General features: G+C 38.0%; 2 protein-coding genes across 2 annotated transcripts in view; one reads left to right on the top strand and one right to left on the bottom strand.

Annotated features, from left to right (window-relative positions):
- syt9b (synaptotagmin IXb) overlaps positions 1-1697 on the top strand; it is a 32646-nt gene extending 30949 nt beyond the window's left edge. The window contains exon 8 of the mRNA XM_033968707.2: positions 437-1697. Coding sequence (XP_033824598.1) covers positions 437-514 — 78 coding nt within the window. The 3' untranslated portion in view covers positions 515-1697. The remainder of the gene's footprint in view (positions 1-436) is intronic.
- Positions 1698-11628: 9931 nt separating this feature from the next.
- spon1b (spondin 1b) overlaps positions 11629-18828 on the bottom strand; it is a 94829-nt gene continuing 87629 nt past the window's right edge. The window contains exons 12-16 of the mRNA XM_033968032.2: positions 17333-17503; positions 16659-16826; positions 15995-16153; positions 13958-14212; positions 11629-12907 (exon numbers count right to left, since the gene is read on the bottom strand). Of these exons, the coding sequence (XP_033823923.1) occupies positions 12744-12907; positions 13958-14212; positions 15995-16153; positions 16659-16826; positions 17333-17503 (917 nt within the window). The 3' untranslated portion in view covers positions 11629-12743. The remainder of the gene's footprint in view (positions 12908-13957; positions 14213-15994; positions 16154-16658; positions 16827-17332; positions 17504-18828) is intronic.

Here is an 18828-nt window from a genome sequence, read left to right as displayed (position 1 = left end):
TTTTTTTTTGAGTGAAACATAGGCTAAAGCTAAGGTTACATGTAGTTACCAAATAAATTGCTGATCTGAAATCAACTGGCTAGGTGTTGTTGCTCTGATACGCTTTCAATATGTACAATTATTTCCACCATTGTACATGTTGACGGTTAAATATCTTTATCTTTCTCCACTTGTGTGTTGCTGTAGGCCCAAATCTGTAATGGTTTAGGTTAGGAAAAGGGTATTCAAGGTAAATGGTGGAAAAACAATAAAAAGTTAGGAAAGAAACAGTATAGAAATCATACTCAATGTTTGTTTTCTAATTGGGAGCTGTGGGTGGAGTCACGTGTGTTGTGTACTGGTGGAACTAGTGGGATGGAGGTCAGCAGCCAGATGCGTCTCACATTTCTACATGACTTTCTATTTCTAACAAACCTTTGCTTTGTCTGTGTTATAGTGGGTGGGACAAGGAACAACAGAGAAGGGAAGCCAAGGAGGATCAACCAACTCTCTGAAGACACCACCATCCCCATAACCCCACCTATGGTCATACAGCTCTGGTACATTGCTACCAGCATTAGCCATTAGCCAACACTTTCTGTCATTATCTGGCCTTAGACTGATAGAATCCCTTTTACTTCCTCATGTTTTCACAACCAAAAAACTCTCAATTACATTCCAACTAACTTGATTTTACATTCACATTATATGAGTTTTGTGGACCAAACCCAACTATTGGATAAAGAGACTGTTTTACATAAATGAATTACGGGTTTGCACAGAAGAAAGACTGAACCAGGCACTGACAAAAGGAACAGTATTTTACTAAATGCATGTAGATTGTCATGGTAGCAGGATGGAGTGGAAAAATACACTTTCTGGCAACATGGCTCGATGATCTCTGCTGTTTTGTTTTTGTGCTCTCTCTGATTTAAGGCTTATATTGTGATTTGACTTACATTTACAATCCACATTTGTTACATTTGAGATGCTTGCTATATTTTGCCATTGAACAATCTCTTCCTTGTTAAAAATTTACACATTGTATATTTTAAAGGGGCTGTTTGTAGTCTTAACTGTCATGGAAAGTACGTGAAGAGCCATTTGGAGAAAATTATTGGATTATATACAAGAGAATAGTCCATATGTTTACATTCATGGAAGCTAATGTTGGTAGTAAACAGGAACTCATACTATTATGCTGTCTCACAAAAGTGTCCACTATTCTTCAGATGCTTTTTTGAAAGATAAATATACATGTTCATGATGGTTTACTATGGAATCTCTCTTTTCATTGATTCCTGCCTGGCAAAACTTTAATCGTGGTTTGTGGCATTATTTGACAATAAGTAGAACGGTATATAAAAACATAAAATACTACATACAGCTCCTTAAAGTCCATGCGTATTTGTAATAACATTGAACAATTTGTAATACGTTCTATTTGACAAAAGGACATTTTCACTTTACTTTCAAGTGCTTTTGTAGATTTCTAACTTACTGTACTAATATGTTAACACTCGGGACCACACCCTCCTGTTGTTTTACTAACCCAGTGTTTTTCAAGCTGCTAACGTATTGTTTATGTCGTAACGGACACAAAAGAAAGAACAAAATTTGTGTATTTCTAAGTATGATGCATGCTTTATTTTAGTGGGTCATTTTTAACGCTTTAGTTGTGATACTAATCATTGTTAACACGAAATGTAACATGGAACTAGGACTGTGTACATTGTCTCAGATGTTATTAATAAATATTTCTTTACATAGTACGAGTGATGTCATGTTTGTGGGACAAGTTTGGCACCTCTGGGACCTCTCTGAGTGAACACTGTGACAACCTGAACTCAAGCTGTCACTCCAGAGCTTTGACAACATGAGGGCTGACAGGTAAGGCAAAATAAATGCATATATGGAAGGCATGTGTGCTTGTTATATTCCATCACCATTATTACCTCAAATGGAACCAAAACTCTGCATACTGTTTGCTGTGTACCAAACTATGCTGGAAATTGGTGTAGTTTTAGCAGTAGTAATAATAGAAGTTCTAGGTTTAATATTTGCCTATATTTTGACTGTTTTGCTTGCTTTGTTTATACTATTGTACCATTTGCAGAGGGTCTACAAGTGTTTAAAAAGTGCTTTATTAATTCAATGCACTATTATAACGTACATTCATACACACAATGATGGTTAAGTGTCTTGGAGCTATTTTGAACAGCTCTCATCTCAATTTTTGTGGGAAAGAATTTTGGCTAGGCATGAGTATTGTTCACAAATTTAACTAGAATTTACAGACGCACTGAAAAAATATGTTTGTCAGAATTTTGGGCATGTTGAAAATGTTAATACATGAATAGTGCAAAGATCTCCTATGTGACACAAGTCCCTAATGAGCTCAGTGCCCACCATGCAACCATGCCTTTCCCGCAAACTCCCCGCTCACACTGCTCTATGCAAAAGGCCACAAATCACCACATGTAAACAGCTGAGCTCACAACATGCCACCAACCTCATAAGGAACTGTGCCTGTCTTTTATGACCACTAAAAACTATATGTCATGAATCACCTATTATTGAGTGTAGTCAGATACTAATAGATACTAAAATTAATATCAAAACTAGAGACTCATTTCAGCAAGTAACAAACACAGATATAAGGCCACACGGTAATATAAGAGAAAGTACTATGATGTTATGTTGAAAATTACATTCTTTTGTCCATTAAAAGTGTCTTTTTATCCTTGCGGTATTAGAATCAGTATTGAGTGGTGATTCTATTTCTTAGTATTGAAATTAAATTTGAATTTTTAGTATCATGACAACACATCAAAGATGAGTCTGAAAATGCTGTATAATAAAATGTACTTTATCTGTACAGCAGTGGTGAGGATTGCAGGACTGGAGAAAGAAGGCTGAATGATGGATTTTGAATATAAGACCAAAGGTGGTGACACTGTTGATGGATATGAGTTTACACAGAAACCAAGGGCAACCGTTTGGACAAAACTCAACTGGACAGATTGCTGACATTGGACTTCTACAATATAATTTAATGGAATAGACAGGACAAAGAAAGCTCCTGTTTTTTCCTTTGAGACATACTGAAAGTCAGAGGTGCAAATGCACATAACTCACATTTGTGCTGAAGGAGCAAGGTCATTCAAAACTGAAATACACAAAAAGAAATGTGTTGGGATCCTGTATATACATTGTTGAATTTTTTCACGGCAAGGACACCTCCAGTTCTGCAGATATTCCTACATCTTCTACCAAGACCACTTTCTTTCTTCCCCTTAAGCTCAACAAAGCAAACCAGCAGCACAGAACATTTGAGGATGTGTATGGGTGTGCCACTTTGTCCACCTAATTTATGACTGTGGAGGTCTCAAAGCAATTTGCAAACACATGGGTGAAGCAGATTTTGAGAGTGATAATGCATTGTTATTGCAAGCAGCCAAAGGCTACACACTTATGAAACATCTAAAGCACATCATGCTGGATGGGGAACAATGATATTATACACTGCCCCGCCATGGGCTGCAGTTTAATCTCCACTTTCTGGAAAGAAATGAAACAAACCCTACAATGGAACGTGCTTTTGTGAGGAAGGGTTTACACTTATATTTTCAGATTTAGCTCACTGTTCCAGAGAAGGATATGACTAAAAACATTTTATTTAAAGATACACTTTGTAACTTTTCTGGTTAGTCCACACCTGCTTATCTCCATGGAGATGTCAACGCTTTACCTCAAATGTTCCACAGTATGGCTGTAAATGTAACTATCTTGCATTTATTTTTTAACTGCAAAAAATCAATTCTTACAGTGTACAGGGCTAATTGATGCAATTTGTATCACATATTATTGAGTTAAGTGGCCTTATTTTTGTAGTACAAGCAGAGTTTGTAAAAATGTTTCATCACAAACGTTGCAGATCACAGTAGTGTTGTTCTTGATACTCTTTATGCCGACGTGTAGGTGTTTGGATATGGCTTCATTTAAATACACACCCACACAAACACGCTGTATGCTGTCTATCTCTGGCTTCTGTTTTAGCACATCACTGCACATCAACAAACAGGCCAAGATATTTTGGTCCAACATTTACCAAAGGCTTAACACACATGCTTCCCAGATAAACCTAAAAGTCGTAGGAAAATGCTGTTTTTCTTTGCGAGCTTATTGGCATCTTGGCGTTATTAGCAATTCTCTGTTGATGCATAATTCTGCCCAATTGTCCCTTCTCAAGATCCTCCCCCAAATGCCTTGGTAATTCTATGGAGTGGTTAGGTAATTATTAGCCTGAAGGCCTACACAGTTCATTTCTTCTTAGGGTAATCAATTCATGTCTTTACGTGATTGCTGGCAGTTTTGAACTCAGTACTTCTTGGCAAAATGTAATTGACCATGACCTTCAGTATTTCAGTTTGATGGGTAACTTGGGAGGATTTACCCAAAAACTCCTGGGAGAGACATACACAACCTATTCATAGGTTTCAAGCTATGGCAACCACCCTCTGTGGTCAAATAAGAAATTCAAATCAAAATATTATATGTTTTGAATGGGGAAAGGTGTTTTGAATGGGGAAAGGTGCTCTATTGGTACCAAATTAAAGGAAAATGTCTATTTCAGATTACAATGCATTTGTGGATGCACAAGTATAACTCTGTTTTTAGATCGCTGTCATGGCAACCTCACCTGAAGTAGTGGTCGCAGAGTCTTGAGCTTTGGGCCTCCTCACGTGATATTCAAAACTACCTGTTGCTTAAAAGTAGCTGAAGGGCAGATCAGATTGTATGTAGGCCTGTTATGAGGATTACTATATTGACTTATCATTCGCTATATGAAAGATGGAACAATTATTTTTGGGGATAATATTTCTCTTGGGTATTTTTTGTGCTACTCGAAGAGTTTCTGTTTTGTTTTTTTGTTTTTCTGTAGTACGATTTCAGCTGAAGAGGGTTGAATAAACAACTTCTATGACTCATTCTATATGTTTCTTAGCTACTGAAGTATTTCATTCTGCTGTTTATTTTTAGCAGCTAATGTTTTTCTTTTTAACTGTATTCATCTATTTTTTCCTTAACAATATACCTTACTTCAAAACGTGTTATTGTGACAGGTCTAGTCCTATGGTACATTTTTAAACTGACTTTGCAGAAGTTTAGACATGGTTTATGATTCAAATCTCTGGGCCTGTCCACAAACTGGCTCAAATTGTGTCAGTCAATAGTGTCCTCTCTATCTACAGAAACAGACTAAATGAGGATTTTTTTATTTAATTTTTTTCAGAATATCGTATAAAAGGAATGGGATTACAGAAACACATGATTCTCCTTAGTTGAATAGGCTTTGAGCCATACAGTTTTTACAGTAAATTTGCCAACCAAATGTTTAATAATCTGGGTCAGTTTGGTTATTTCGTTCAAAAATAATGAATCTCATATAAAGTTATGCAGGCTCCCGATGCCCTCCATCTGAAATTATGATATCACTAAAAAGGATGCATTCATAGTCCTGCTTTGGTTTGGGTTTGGGTCCAGTTTTTTTTTTTTTTTTTTTTCAATTTTAATGAATCACACCTTGTACAAACTTTATCCACAAATAAAATAGCTGTGACCACCAGAAAACATGAAGATTAGCGATATCCTCCTTCATTGCTGATGTGGCCTGGATTCCGTGCGATGTAGGGCAGAATACGTTGTGTAGAGATAGGGTGGGGTGGTGCAGAGATCATCCCACCAGTGAAAGGCACTTAGCCCAAAGCAAACAAGGTCACTTAGCCTGAGCAGCCGCACTCACACACTCTCATGTTCAGTAATTGCCTGGCGTCATGCTAATGCTTCCTCTGCTGATGGATGGGTGGATGCTAGTCTTCCTGTCGGGCTGTGAGTTACTGACTTGTTTATGATCACTCGATGAAGAACATGCAGTGATGAGCTTATTATTATTATTATTATTATATTAATCAGGTGGTAGAGTTAGCGAAATTTATGTTGTAATACACCTCAAAGCCTAAAGGTTAATGTGATATTTAATCTTTATTGAATAATTACAGTTAAAGAAGAGGTAGATAACAAGGATATTCATGCATTATTTCTACTTGTACCATCACTACTTCTTATGCTTATTATAATACTATTACTACAACTGCTAATGTACTACTACAACTGTGAGTATTGCTGATGCTACAACTACAGCTACTGCAACCAAATAAAATAAAAAGATCCCCTTTAAAGCTGCACTATGTGACTTTTCTGGCCATTTGCTTGTCTCTGTTATTGGTCTACCTGGAACATTGCACAATATGGCATTCTGTATCTACAGCATTTATTTAATTACGGGTGTTTTATTGCTCAAAAGTCCCTTGAAAAACATGCACTTTTGCTAATTGCTTGCCTCTCCACAGACCTGGCTCTGGACAACACCAACTTGTCTCCTTGGAGCAACATTCCAGACAAAGCAATGGCATCATGGACCCTCTGCCAGAAAAGTTACATTGTATAACTTACCGTAAATTTCGGATTATAAGCCGCTACTTTTTTTCCACGCTTTGAACCCTGCGGCTTTTACAGCAGTGCGGCTTATATATGGAATTTTACTGGATAACGGCCCCTGGGGGGCGCTCTCTAGCTGTAAACGTAAAAGTGAGACAGACGTGGGGAAAGATTCTGCTCTGAAGAATTCACTAGTTTTGATTTTGAACGATCATTTTGCGCATCATGAAATGGATATGATGCAGTTTTTAAGATAAAGAAACAGAAAGGAAACAGAGCAGGGGTCGGCCTTTAACACGCAAAGAGCCATTTGGACCCACTTTCCACATAAAATAAAACACTGGGAGCCGCAAATACTTTTTGACATCTAAAATGAAGATAACACTGTATAATAACAATAATGTAACGGAATAATGTAGGTTTTACTTTCACGGACAAGCCTTCTACACGTGGCAGATAAATATGGCAAAAACAACTTAAGTGCATTAAAAAAATACAACTCACCAAACCGCTGCATCATGCATCGCGCTGATTATGTGATTATGTCTACTCTACTCCGCAGTTTCTTTAAAAAAACAACAAAAAAAAAACTCGTATCGTATCGTTTAATCCCAGGTGCTTATTCTCCATGTGCCAAAGCAGTTTTGAAGGTTTAATTGCCTTATTTGCTTTTCCCGTATGTTACGCAGAGCGGACTGTGCGCGTGAGTCACCTGTAGTGACAAACCCAGATTTTAAGTAGGCATTGTCTGTTAAATTTATCTTTCTTTTTCTTGGAGGTCGTAGTCTCCTCTTCTGGCTCCTCAGTTGTCCTTTTCCCCTTTGTTAAAAAGATCTCCAAAGACTTTTGTTTTGGCTCATTTTCACTCGCTTGTGGCTCTACTTTTGTGCGTCGTGTCTGATGAGTTATACGTGATACGTCACCGCGGAGACAAGAGCAGATAATATACTTGCTACTACATCAAATAGATTTCTGTGGCGATTTCCAGCAGGATTTTCATGATACATCTACGGACGAGCTTATTAGTGTGTCATTAGGGACGGGCCAAAGTTGCTCCTGACCCCTGTGCGCACAACGTCTGAAAATCAGGGCTCTTTACGCAGGACTGTGAGCTGTGTCTGTGTCAGTTCCCAAGCCACGCAGAGCCGCAGTATAAGGCTGAAAGAGGCGCATACGGCTCCGGAGCCGCGAGTTGCCGACCCCTGAAATAGAGCCACTGCACGTAAGCTCGACATCAATGAATCCAACTTGGTCAATGTAAAAAGACGACAAAAGTTTTCAGAGGAAATAAAAGCAGATTTTCCGTGTTGGTGCAGCTTTATTTTCTAAACCTGCAGATGTGTTCATCCCGTGTTGTTGTCGTGTTGGTGCCAATTTTCAGGCAGTTTAAAAAAAAGCGTGTCAGTGCACCGTCTTTCTGTGTAAATATCTCATGTTACAATATGAAAACCTGCGGCTTTTATTCAGGTGCGGCTTATATATGTACAAAATTGATTTTCTCTTCAAATTTAGCTGGTGCGGCTTATATCAAGGTGCGCTCTGTAGTCCGAAATTTACGGTATATATAACTTATAACTTATATATAATAGTCTCCACATGTTACGGATGTGCAGTATAGTTGTCCTTTTGCAGGGCTAACTTCAGCTACAATGAATAAAGTATCTCTCATATGAACTCTCACATTGGCCCCCAGAGTCACGCTGTAGTATTTTTAGAAATCAAACATGGAGAGACTTATGCAGATGAGATCATGAATTATATATCTATCAGCAAATCACAGGCAGTGAATCTACATAGGCTGGTCTCTTTCAAGCATCCACCATGTTGGCAGTCTGAACCAGTAAAGCCAAGCCTACGGGGAGAAACTCACAGACAGAGTGCATGCTGGGAACAAACTCACCCATACAAGAGGGAAATGAGGGGAGGGAGTCACAACTACTTTACAAATCCCCATGTATGGTACTGACATGTATTTGATAGCCAGGGGCAGAGGAGGAGAAGTGGAGTGAAGGGTTTTGATGAACACAGATTAAATGTGTTTTAAATGTTAGCATGAGCCAGAGTCTGATCTTTTTGACTAATTGCAAGCAAATACAGAGTTGGGGGGTGATAATAGGTGGTAGATGAAAATAGAAATTTTCACTGAAGCCTCAAATGCAGGACAATGAAGGATTACTGAAACATGCATGAATCAATTATAATGCATCTCTGAGCACAAGCTATAGACTGTTCAAGAAGTATATAGTCGATGGTACAATCTAATGATGAGGGAACACTGGTATAACACTGGTTCTAAGCTCATAAAAGTAATTTCACATAATAAGTCCCCATTGACAAATAGCAGAAATAGCTTTTGGCCAAAATTTTAATATTAAAAATGATAAAATATTTTATGTCTGAAAATCATCCCTAGAGGAAGACCAGGCTTCACTTAATCACTTAAATTGGAAAACGCCATTGTACAAAGTTTTGATTGGGTTAAAAAGCCCTCTCAATGAATGAGGCAGGAATTCCATTAGAAGAAGAGCAATGACATCATAATTTAACAATCCAATAACAACCAAAACATGGTGACAGCTTAACCCCATCATGGAGCTTTTGGTTGTCCATCATTCCTCACTATCCTATATCAATTATCTTAAGTAAGACCCAATGAAAACCTAATGGTTGAAATGCCCACCATAAGTTCTCTCTGACACTTGTCAGGCTTGCATACTGATCAGGTCCTTGTGTGTCCTCCACATAGGGGTCACTGGCCGTCACTCTGCCCTTTACAGTGCCCTCCATGTCTGCAGTGATGTACAGCAGCTTATCATGCAGGAGCAGTATGCATTAGCCCGGCTCTACAGGGGTCTGAGGGAAAGGCCAGATGGAGCACTTCACACAAGCAGCACAATCAGATACTGTGCACTTGGCATGTTTTACACCTTTTTAAGGGCTTTCGCCAGCACCAACAACATGATGATGTGACATAGTGTTGCCAGCAGAGGGCGCACTAACTTGTCCATTGTTTTCTAGGCCCTGTAATAAAGATGTAAATACATTTCTACATTCATGTACATGTTTTGTATGTAAGTTTGTGTTTTAAAAATCTTGAAAAAGCATAACATCAGAACATCTTTTGTTTATTCTTTCCGGTTGGTGGCAGAGCAGAACAAGGAATAATTTTTGCAGCATTTTCCTGATGATGCTCTGTAAACAGAATTGTCCTTATGGGATAAACAAAGTTTTCTGAACTGATACATCTTAATGGCCATAAAAGTGTATGAAAGAATACATCTGAAACAATGACATTGCTCACTGTTGTTTACAGTGAGCAATGTGGGAGATATGACACTGTGCATGGCACCAAACAGCTAAACACCATTCAATATTGATGGATATAAAGCAATTGTACATTCGGTATTCAGCAGCAGCTTGTGTCATGTGCCTGAATTATTCAGTAAAATAACATTAAAGACAGACACTCAGACACAACCTCAGGCACAAGGTTAAACAACAAATTCACTTCTGACTTTTGGCTATGAGTTGAGTGCTTTTTAAGACAATGCATTGGTGAATGTGACAAGCTGTGGTCTGTACAGACACATTATGTAATAATGCTGCCTTATGTAATTATCAAAAATTGTCACTGCATCATGAGATAAAACTATCATTTTCAACATTATGTTATAAAGTGGTTATTACATTTTGAGACAAAATATTACTAAATGTGGACAGTATATTTTTCCACCAACATGTTACATTATGTGCATTAAGTACTAATCTGAGGTAAAACTATGGCTCCATAGTACACTACGCTATGTCTTTGGTGATTTGAACTCAATGATGAAAACAGTAATTGAAATCTGATAACACTTTTAAAAAGCATGAATTTTGTATGTATATTCAAGACTTTTTTTAATTTTTATATTTATTTATCCCACTTTAAATATACAAATTAATGTAGCTCAGTAATAGCATGGCAATAGGATGCAAATAGGAGGGAAACTAAAATGTGTAATTGAGGTTATTACATTGTAATTACAGGGTACATTGTCTCTCCACATGATCACTCTAAAGAATTAGGCTTATTTTCTGATAACATGATTTATCCTAACTCTACAGGGCAGTAAATGCATTCATCCATGTTATCACATGCTTCCATCTAACCATCACTGTGCTTCCTGTAAAGTGTAAACAATTTTCTCATCTTACATGTTCATGGAAAAAGATAACACCTGCTTTTTATATTTACCTTCTCAATATGTAATTACTTTGTTTTTTTTCTATGTAAAGTACTTTGAGCAGCTGATGTTGTATTTAAAAGTGCTATATAAAACCTGGATTGAATTGAACATAATGATGCAAAATGTTACGCAATGTGGTTTGACCTAAAAGAAGAAACAGTCCCAAACAGTCCATTACAAATGTTCACACCAGTGCAAAAAACATTCCACCTATAAAATACCTGCAGAGTGCACAATGCAAATAACGGTAATAGTGGCCCTGCTCACTTCATCTGTGTTTATTCATAGGACACTATGACCATCTAGTGGCCGACTATCGATGGTGCAGTAGCAGGGCACTCAGACTTTTTTTTTTTTAAATTATCATTATTATTTTTTTTTTGTAATTTTGAGTCAGAAAGCTGAAATAAATTTTTAAGAATGCTGCCTTGTCGACTCCTTATAAAAGTTAAATTCAATAAACTTGCCTTTGTTTTGATTGATAACATTTATGTAAATGATTGCTTACCTAGAGTTCTTTGAAAATTAATTGATTAATATTTCAATAATTAAATTCCTATTGTAGGGTTAGGGTGTATTGTCCTGCAGTGTTTGAGCTCAAATGCTCTGAAAAATGCAGTTCTCATCCAGTGCTCTTTAATTACTCTATTTTTGCTTGGAAAAAGTCTGGCTCATATATGCTTTTGTTTTAGACCAATATTGCAATTTACAATGAATAAATTGTAAAATAAGGATCATTGTATGTTTGATACTAGAGACCTAACAATAGCACACTATGTTTTCTCTATTGTGTTACTTTAGTAGACGTTCATAAACCTAGAAAGCATATTTATGTAAATCTGATCAGACTGATTTATTAGAGCCTGGCTTAACTATCAGTCAGTCAGTCAAATATGAATGAATACAATGAACAAAAAGCAACCTTTCACATTTATTTTTTATTGTAAAGTGGTTTCTTACAAAATAGTCACATGATACAAAGAAAGTCTGCCTCTGCCAGAATGAAGTAAGCGACATCTGAAATAAAACTTTGGTGCCTGAAACATATACATGTGCTCTAACAGTCACTGAGCGGACTTGTGTCTCAAACCAACACACAGAAGTACAGTCAGATTTTAATCTACAACAAAAATGTGGCTCTTCCTGACATCAAAATAATAAAAATGGCATCCTTAGAAAATGAATGAAGGAGTAGATAAGGCGCAAAAAAAAATATTGTTTTATTACAGGGATATTAAGATACACAATTTATTAACAACCATTTTGTCGTTTTTCTCTTTGACAGTTGGTTGTTTCTTTCCAATGTTTTTAGGCCATATCACATATATTTCCATCAAGTTTACTGAGGACAGTCTAGCGCCAAAACCATATTGACACATGCTTGAAGAGGGTGTGTGCAGACCTGGTGAAGATTAATGCTACATTAGCTGAAAGGACAATAACAATAACAGTACATTATAGAAAGACTAACTCCAATAGTATAAAACATCTCATTTTCAATGTGTCAATGTTTACTTTACATAGCAGTGTTTTTTATAAGGGTAGTTAGTGGGAGTACATACACAGTACCGCCAGAGTCTCCAGGGACCTCCTCAAATCCATCTGATTAGGGCTAATAATCAAGATTTATATTTAACATTTAGCAAGGTTTTATTTTACAAGAGCCATTTACAACAAGTTGCCTTACCAATTAACATTCTCATCATGTACATTTTTAATATTGATTCACAAAAAGAAATAGTTAATTTCTATTGCTACTATCCATAAAGTAGTAATGTGGTGTTGAAATCCTTACACTTTATGTCTATGGCTATATTATAAATCTGTCAATTTAAGTCATGGATTCAGACCACTTGTATTAACTGTAACCTTCATAGTGACCTTAAAGAAGTCAGCCCTGTCACTCAAATCAAAATATCTAAAATGGCTTTGCTAAAACACTTTAACATTTATTTGTCAATCAGTTGTGTCCACCTCATGATGTCACCATTATTTTTCCCTCTCCCCATTGCTTGTGTAGCTCAGTAGTGCCCCCTAGCAGGGATGGACGTTACATGCACGAATCTCCTTGCGATCTTTGCAGTTTGCTGGTTGACCCGCTCTTGGCCTTTTCTTGACTGTATTGAAGCGCTCCTGGATTCCACCACCACATGGCTTTGAACAGTCTGACCAGCTGCTCCAGCCCTGCATCCGGCAACCTGGAAAAAATATATGGAAATGACATCTGTCTACTGATTGCCAGAAATAAAGAGATTTTGGAACATCCATAATATTTTTTTTTTTATAAACTATGCAGTCCAACTTTGCAATGTTTGAAATGTTCTAAATACTGAACGTGTTTCCTGGGCATATCTTAACATTGTTGCTTTAAGACGTTGACTCACAAAATTTCCCTGTGATTTCTCTAACTTATGTACTGATGTGAAAATGTTGTTTTATTTATTTCATTTATCCAGGAAATGTGCCACTGGTGTCTGCTGTCAGCATGAGTCCAGCTTATGTCCTTTTACTCACATCTTCTATCACCATCATACAAACCAAAATGTGACACGGTCTGTAAAGCTTCAATTTCACTTTTTTTGACAAAGTGACATTTTGTGGATTTGTAGGTGACATAGATCCCCTTTGCCTCACTTGTCACAAGCAGTAAGTACTTCTTACATGGCAGGAATCTTTTTAAAGGAACTGTATGCAGCCTGCACTCTTACAGTTTTAAAAAACAATCACAACTGAACATGCCAGAAAATTAATCTGCATATAAAGAACAAAAACAAGTTATTCTCATCTCAGTATATAGACAGACCATGCCTCATGTGAAAGCTCAGATCCTCCAGAATTAACTCACTGAGAAGCAGAGGTTGCACTAGCACTGATAATGATTGACTGGAAATGCTGGGGTTTAGGTAGCCATTCCATTTAGAGGAGTATTTTAGGTTTAAACCAACTGGATTTCAACAGTGAAAATGTCAATCCAAATGAACGGCTCATTGAACTTCCTGATAAAAAAAAAATCATCTTGAGAAACAAAAAAACAAAAAACAAAAAAAACAACAACAAAAAAACCCAAAAAACTTTGCTATCATATTTTTGTAATTAAGAATAAATCTGGATTAATATTATTATCAGTATAAACTATTTTTTATCTGAATATAATATATTTAGAGCCACAGTTAAGTAAGTGTTTATGGAATTTTACATCAAAATCGTACTTCTTTTAAAGTGTGAAGTCAACATGCTGTTTGACTAACCTTGCTGATCTTCCACAGATGCATCCTGGCCCTGTTTGCCCCGCCTCCTCCTGTTGCCGGCTCCTCCCCTCTCCTCTTTGGCCTTTTGACGGCACTTGCGGATCTTGCACTTCTTTCTCTGGATGGTCTCGGGACATGGGCTGCCCCCAAACTGAGGCTCCAGTTTGATCATGCGGGTGCGAATGGTGTGACCTTTACCACAAGACTTGTTGCATTCAGACCACTCGGACCACTCTGACACCATGCAGTCAATAGCTGGAGATGACATAAAAAGAAATGACCTCAATATTTTAAAACATATTTGCAGTCACCTAGGTCTATCAGAAAATATATGCCCTATAAACCCCCCTCTGGCTGTAGTTAGTGGCTTGCAGCTAGATATACATGATAAGAATACACACTTTTCCAATACTTAGGCACGAGGTTAAGGTTAAGGTAAGTTACACTTTACTGTCTTTGGAGGGAAATCTGTTTTGTGCATTTGACCCATCCTTCAATGCCACTGGGGCATCTTATCAAGAAAAGTGGGCGCCGCAGTGCCACACCCTGGTATACATCTCCGAGTCTTGAGCTGGACTTGGTCAGGACTGTCTTAGCTGAAGGATTTTTACCCATTGTGTTTTAGGTTGATGAGGGAAACCAGATTGATTGACAGGTGGATTAGCCAGGGGGCATGCAGTATGGCAATCCGTATCAAAAACAAATATGGCTGCTTAGGGCTTACGAGAAAAAAAAGAATAAAAGAAAAAAAGAAAAAATCACAGGGGCTGAATAACTTTGCAGATTTATGCAGAATCAATGAACCAGGTACAAAAGACTTTTAATCTAAGGTGTTAACGATGGGTGATCAATGAGCTTTTACTGGTATAATAAATCTACAACACAAAACTTTTCTTCTTTACAACATCTGTTTAATGTTTGAGGGCCCTATAAGTATTTGTTTACTATGCCTCAATTAGTTGTTTGTTTAAAAACGTATATAAAACAGAGTAATGCAGAGAAATGCAGATATAAAAACATGTGCATTGCAGTTGAATTGGAGCAATGCAGAGTCCTACATCACTGACAAACATATTACATATTCAATACATAACATTATACCTTCAAATTCAGGCCAGAGTTTCTTTGTTTTATTCCACCCATTTTAAACCATGCATTCAAACAACAGCAATATATATATTTTTCCAGCCATTCTGAAATGTTTCATCTGTCAGTGATGTGCAGTGTCCAATAGCTCAGGGCTTTTGTCCAATCTCGAGGAGCCATGCTGTTCCCCTGCAGGTGGCTCCCAGAAATATGGACCATACAAGGCCCTGCTTTGAGGCCAGGTAAGCGGGGCAGGCTCAATAATTGCTGAGATGCATCACGAAGCTGTGGGAGAATAAATCACGTCAGAGGTAAATGTAGTGCGGCAGAAGTGATCCTGAGGGCACAGACACAGAGCACCACAGGGGGCGCCACTTCTTCACAGGTGGACAGTCTCAGGCAGCTACGCACTTTGAATACTTTGAATGAAGAAGAACCTTTTTGAGAATTGTTCTGATAGTTCTGTTGGAAATCATAGCTCTTGACTAATTTTGTTTCATGAGTCATTGGTCTTTACGATTTGCTATGATAATGATTGCAAAGTGATGATGTCATAACTGTATTTCGGCCATTTCAGGGTCCAATGGAATTTAAGCTTCATTCACTGCAATGGCATTTTAGCAGATTCGCTCCAGGACTTTGTACAACGCTATTTGAAAAAGATGTAACTGCACCAAAGTGTAGTCTGGTTTGATGTTTTTCACCTTTATAAATGTAGGCCACAAAACAGTGCTTCAAACTGTCTAATTTATTGGAAAAATAGATACACCCACTGATATTATTTAGCATGAAACAGTTTCTTGCCCCTGACTTGTCATTAATTCATCCTGTTTGTGTCTATGGAACTGTTGGACCCAAACAAGCTGTGATGATGAACACTGAACAATCCCATAGTCATTTGAGTTTTGTTATCAAGGCCACTGTAATGTTAACATGTAGTGAGGTACTTACGGCACTCTGGCAGCATGCACTTTTCAGTCTGCTCCAGCTCCTCAGTGCAGTCAGCGGGATCGGACTTCAGCATCCTTTGTCGTGTCCTTAGGCCCCGCCCACAAGTCACACTGCACTCACTCCAGTCCGACCAAGGCGTTAGCATGCACGGGATGGTATCTGCATAAAACACCCATGTCTGTTTTATTCAATGTGTTTCTTTTCTTAAAGTGCACATGACAGCTTTGGTTAGACTACTAAGTTCACTAAAACATAGTTGTTATTATATCTAAGACTTTTTTTTTTTTTTTAATGTGGTGAAGTTTATAATTTCACTTCCTGCGTGCACAGGGGCAGCATATGTGAGAAATGTAGAGGTAATTTCATGAGTGTTACCTAGCAACCCTAATAAGGGCTAACAATAAAAACACAAACTTCTCTAATGCTCTAATTCTAATTATCTAAATTACACAACAGTTATATTAGACGAATAAAATAGACAACAACACTTTTTTTTGTAAAATCAATGTTTAATCTGCCAGAAAATTGTGTTCCTGGCTGTGTAAACTGTTCCTGCATTTTGAATGGAATTTTCAGACCTGCCACTTAACTACATGGATAAACCAAACCCTGCCATATGCACTAATGTTTTTTTTTATTTTTTTGCTTTTTATTGTAGACTTACGGCACTCCGGCATCATGCACTTGTCCACCTCGGCCACCTCAGTCTTGCACATAGAGCCGTCAATAGGAGGCATCTTTACCATGCGCTCTCGCCTCCTCACACCCAGCCCACAGGTCACACTGCAGGGGTCCCACTCTGCCCACTCGGTCACAACACAGCTGCTAGGCGCTGGGAGACAAGAAAAAAACATACTACTACTATAAAAAGTAAGAGGTAGTTGACTATTTTTTGTGTGCACTGGCTCTACCCTAAAAATGTCAATATAACCATAAGAACAAAAAATATAATAATTGTGAGAATTTTAGAAGCTAAAATAAGAAAGCTACATGTAAAGTGGTCTTTATAGTGTCACATTTTATCATTATGTCACATTCACTTTTGACTTGATCGTTCAGAAAGTTTCATAAAGCTGATCACATACTAGAGGACATGTGGTCATCTTCAGACAGTGTGAATGAAAGTGAATTACAAATTTCAATGTTGTTTGCTCATGATACCAATAAATGTGCATAATCGTAAAATTGTGATGTGTCATCTTTTCACAATGATTGTAACACTAAATTTTGATGAGCAATTCTGCTGCTACAAACATGCCATACAGACTGCCGTGTGGTACTGGCTTAATGTGATGGGTTCTGGTTGTGTACTCATTGAGACAGGCCAAGTGTACTCACAGCACTCATCGTTGACCACACACTTCTCGGTCTCCTCAGTGTGGAGCTGGCACAGAGAGCCATCCTCGGGGTACTGTTTGACGTATCTCTCCCTGGACCTCATGCCCATCCCACAGGACACGCTGCAGGGTGACCAGCTGATCCACTCCGACATCATGCACGTGGACGGCTCTGGCAGACACACAGGGATGTAAGTATGTTATGGAATATCATTTAGCACTTTGGTGTAAATTAGGCATATCGTGCACGTGCAGGAGAGTGTTGTTATTAATGACCTATGTGTGCTGATTCTACTTGCAGGTGCTGCCATCTGCACATGCTATAAATAGGCCTGCTTCTATACCATTAGTTCTGAAAGTTTTCATGAACTAAACATGGCTTTACTGCTGTAATATATTGCAGCATGGTGAGTGGCTTGCACTCTCACCTCACAGCAAGAAGGCTCTGGATTTGATTTTTGAGCTAGACAGAACATTTATATGTTTCAAAGGTGGTCATCTGGTCTGCACAATGTCTGGTCTGAGGAGCTGGAATTTAGTCTTTATTTTAAAACATTTTCCCTTTGAAATCTTGTCTCTGGTCCACTCCTGGACATGTGATGAATTACATCAACCACAATGCACAACAGGCAAATCCTGTTGCTATGCTACTCCTGATCAAAGTATAGTTCAAGTTCAAGATGGAGGTGGGTCCCCGGGTCCTGAACTGTGGCTGCTCTCTACTCTAGCCACTACAATTATAATAAAGTACCTTAATCTTACAGTCCAGTATATATCAAGGCTGCCGTCAAAATCAATACCTTAGAAACAAGTTAGGCATTGACTGGATTGACACAAAGCAAAGGAACATTTACATACACATGTTGATGAGTGTTATCCAAAACGAACAACAAATTTGTATTAAAATCCTGTCTTTAGGTCACTTTGCTCTACAGATGTTGAAGTGCAGGACTAGGCATATAACATTGTCATTGCCTTGGCAGAGGTCTGGTCTTTTATTATTGTCTTTTCAAACTTGCACACATAAATTGTGTGTGCTTTTGCAAACTGATACACAATTTTGTTAACAGTCTTTCCTTACAGAACTTGACCTCAACTAGAAACTTTGACTTTGGGTCACAGGCTGCATCTGGGGCCTGGTTTCAGTCTCTTAAGTTATCTGTGAGTGACATTTTCAAACAGTCTTGTCAAGACTCCTTTAATAAGACCTAAACCTGAAGGGACTGGCCTTTCCCAGTGCAGACCCCACTGGGAGCTTCTGTTTGGCTGGCACATATCAGCCGGAATGAACTCGAGGTCTTGTTGACTGGGGCTGGTGTGTTTGATTTCGATTAGGTTTATTCTTCCTAAAGACATAAAGGGTGTATAAGCACATAAGGTCACCAGCTGGGCAGAACCAAAACATCACCAACCATCAATCAAAATCATTACTGAAATACAATGGCCCCATATGTGCATGCCAGTTTATCTGCCTGAAGGAATTCTGTTTTCGGTGTG

Source organism: Periophthalmus magnuspinnatus, chromosome 6, assembly GCF_009829125.3.
Source record: "Periophthalmus magnuspinnatus isolate fPerMag1 chromosome 6, fPerMag1.2.pri, whole genome shotgun sequence".
NCBI lineage: Eukaryota > Metazoa > Chordata > Actinopteri > Gobiiformes > Gobiidae > Periophthalmus > Periophthalmus magnuspinnatus.
This window is presented reverse-complemented; position numbering and strand designations above follow the sequence as displayed.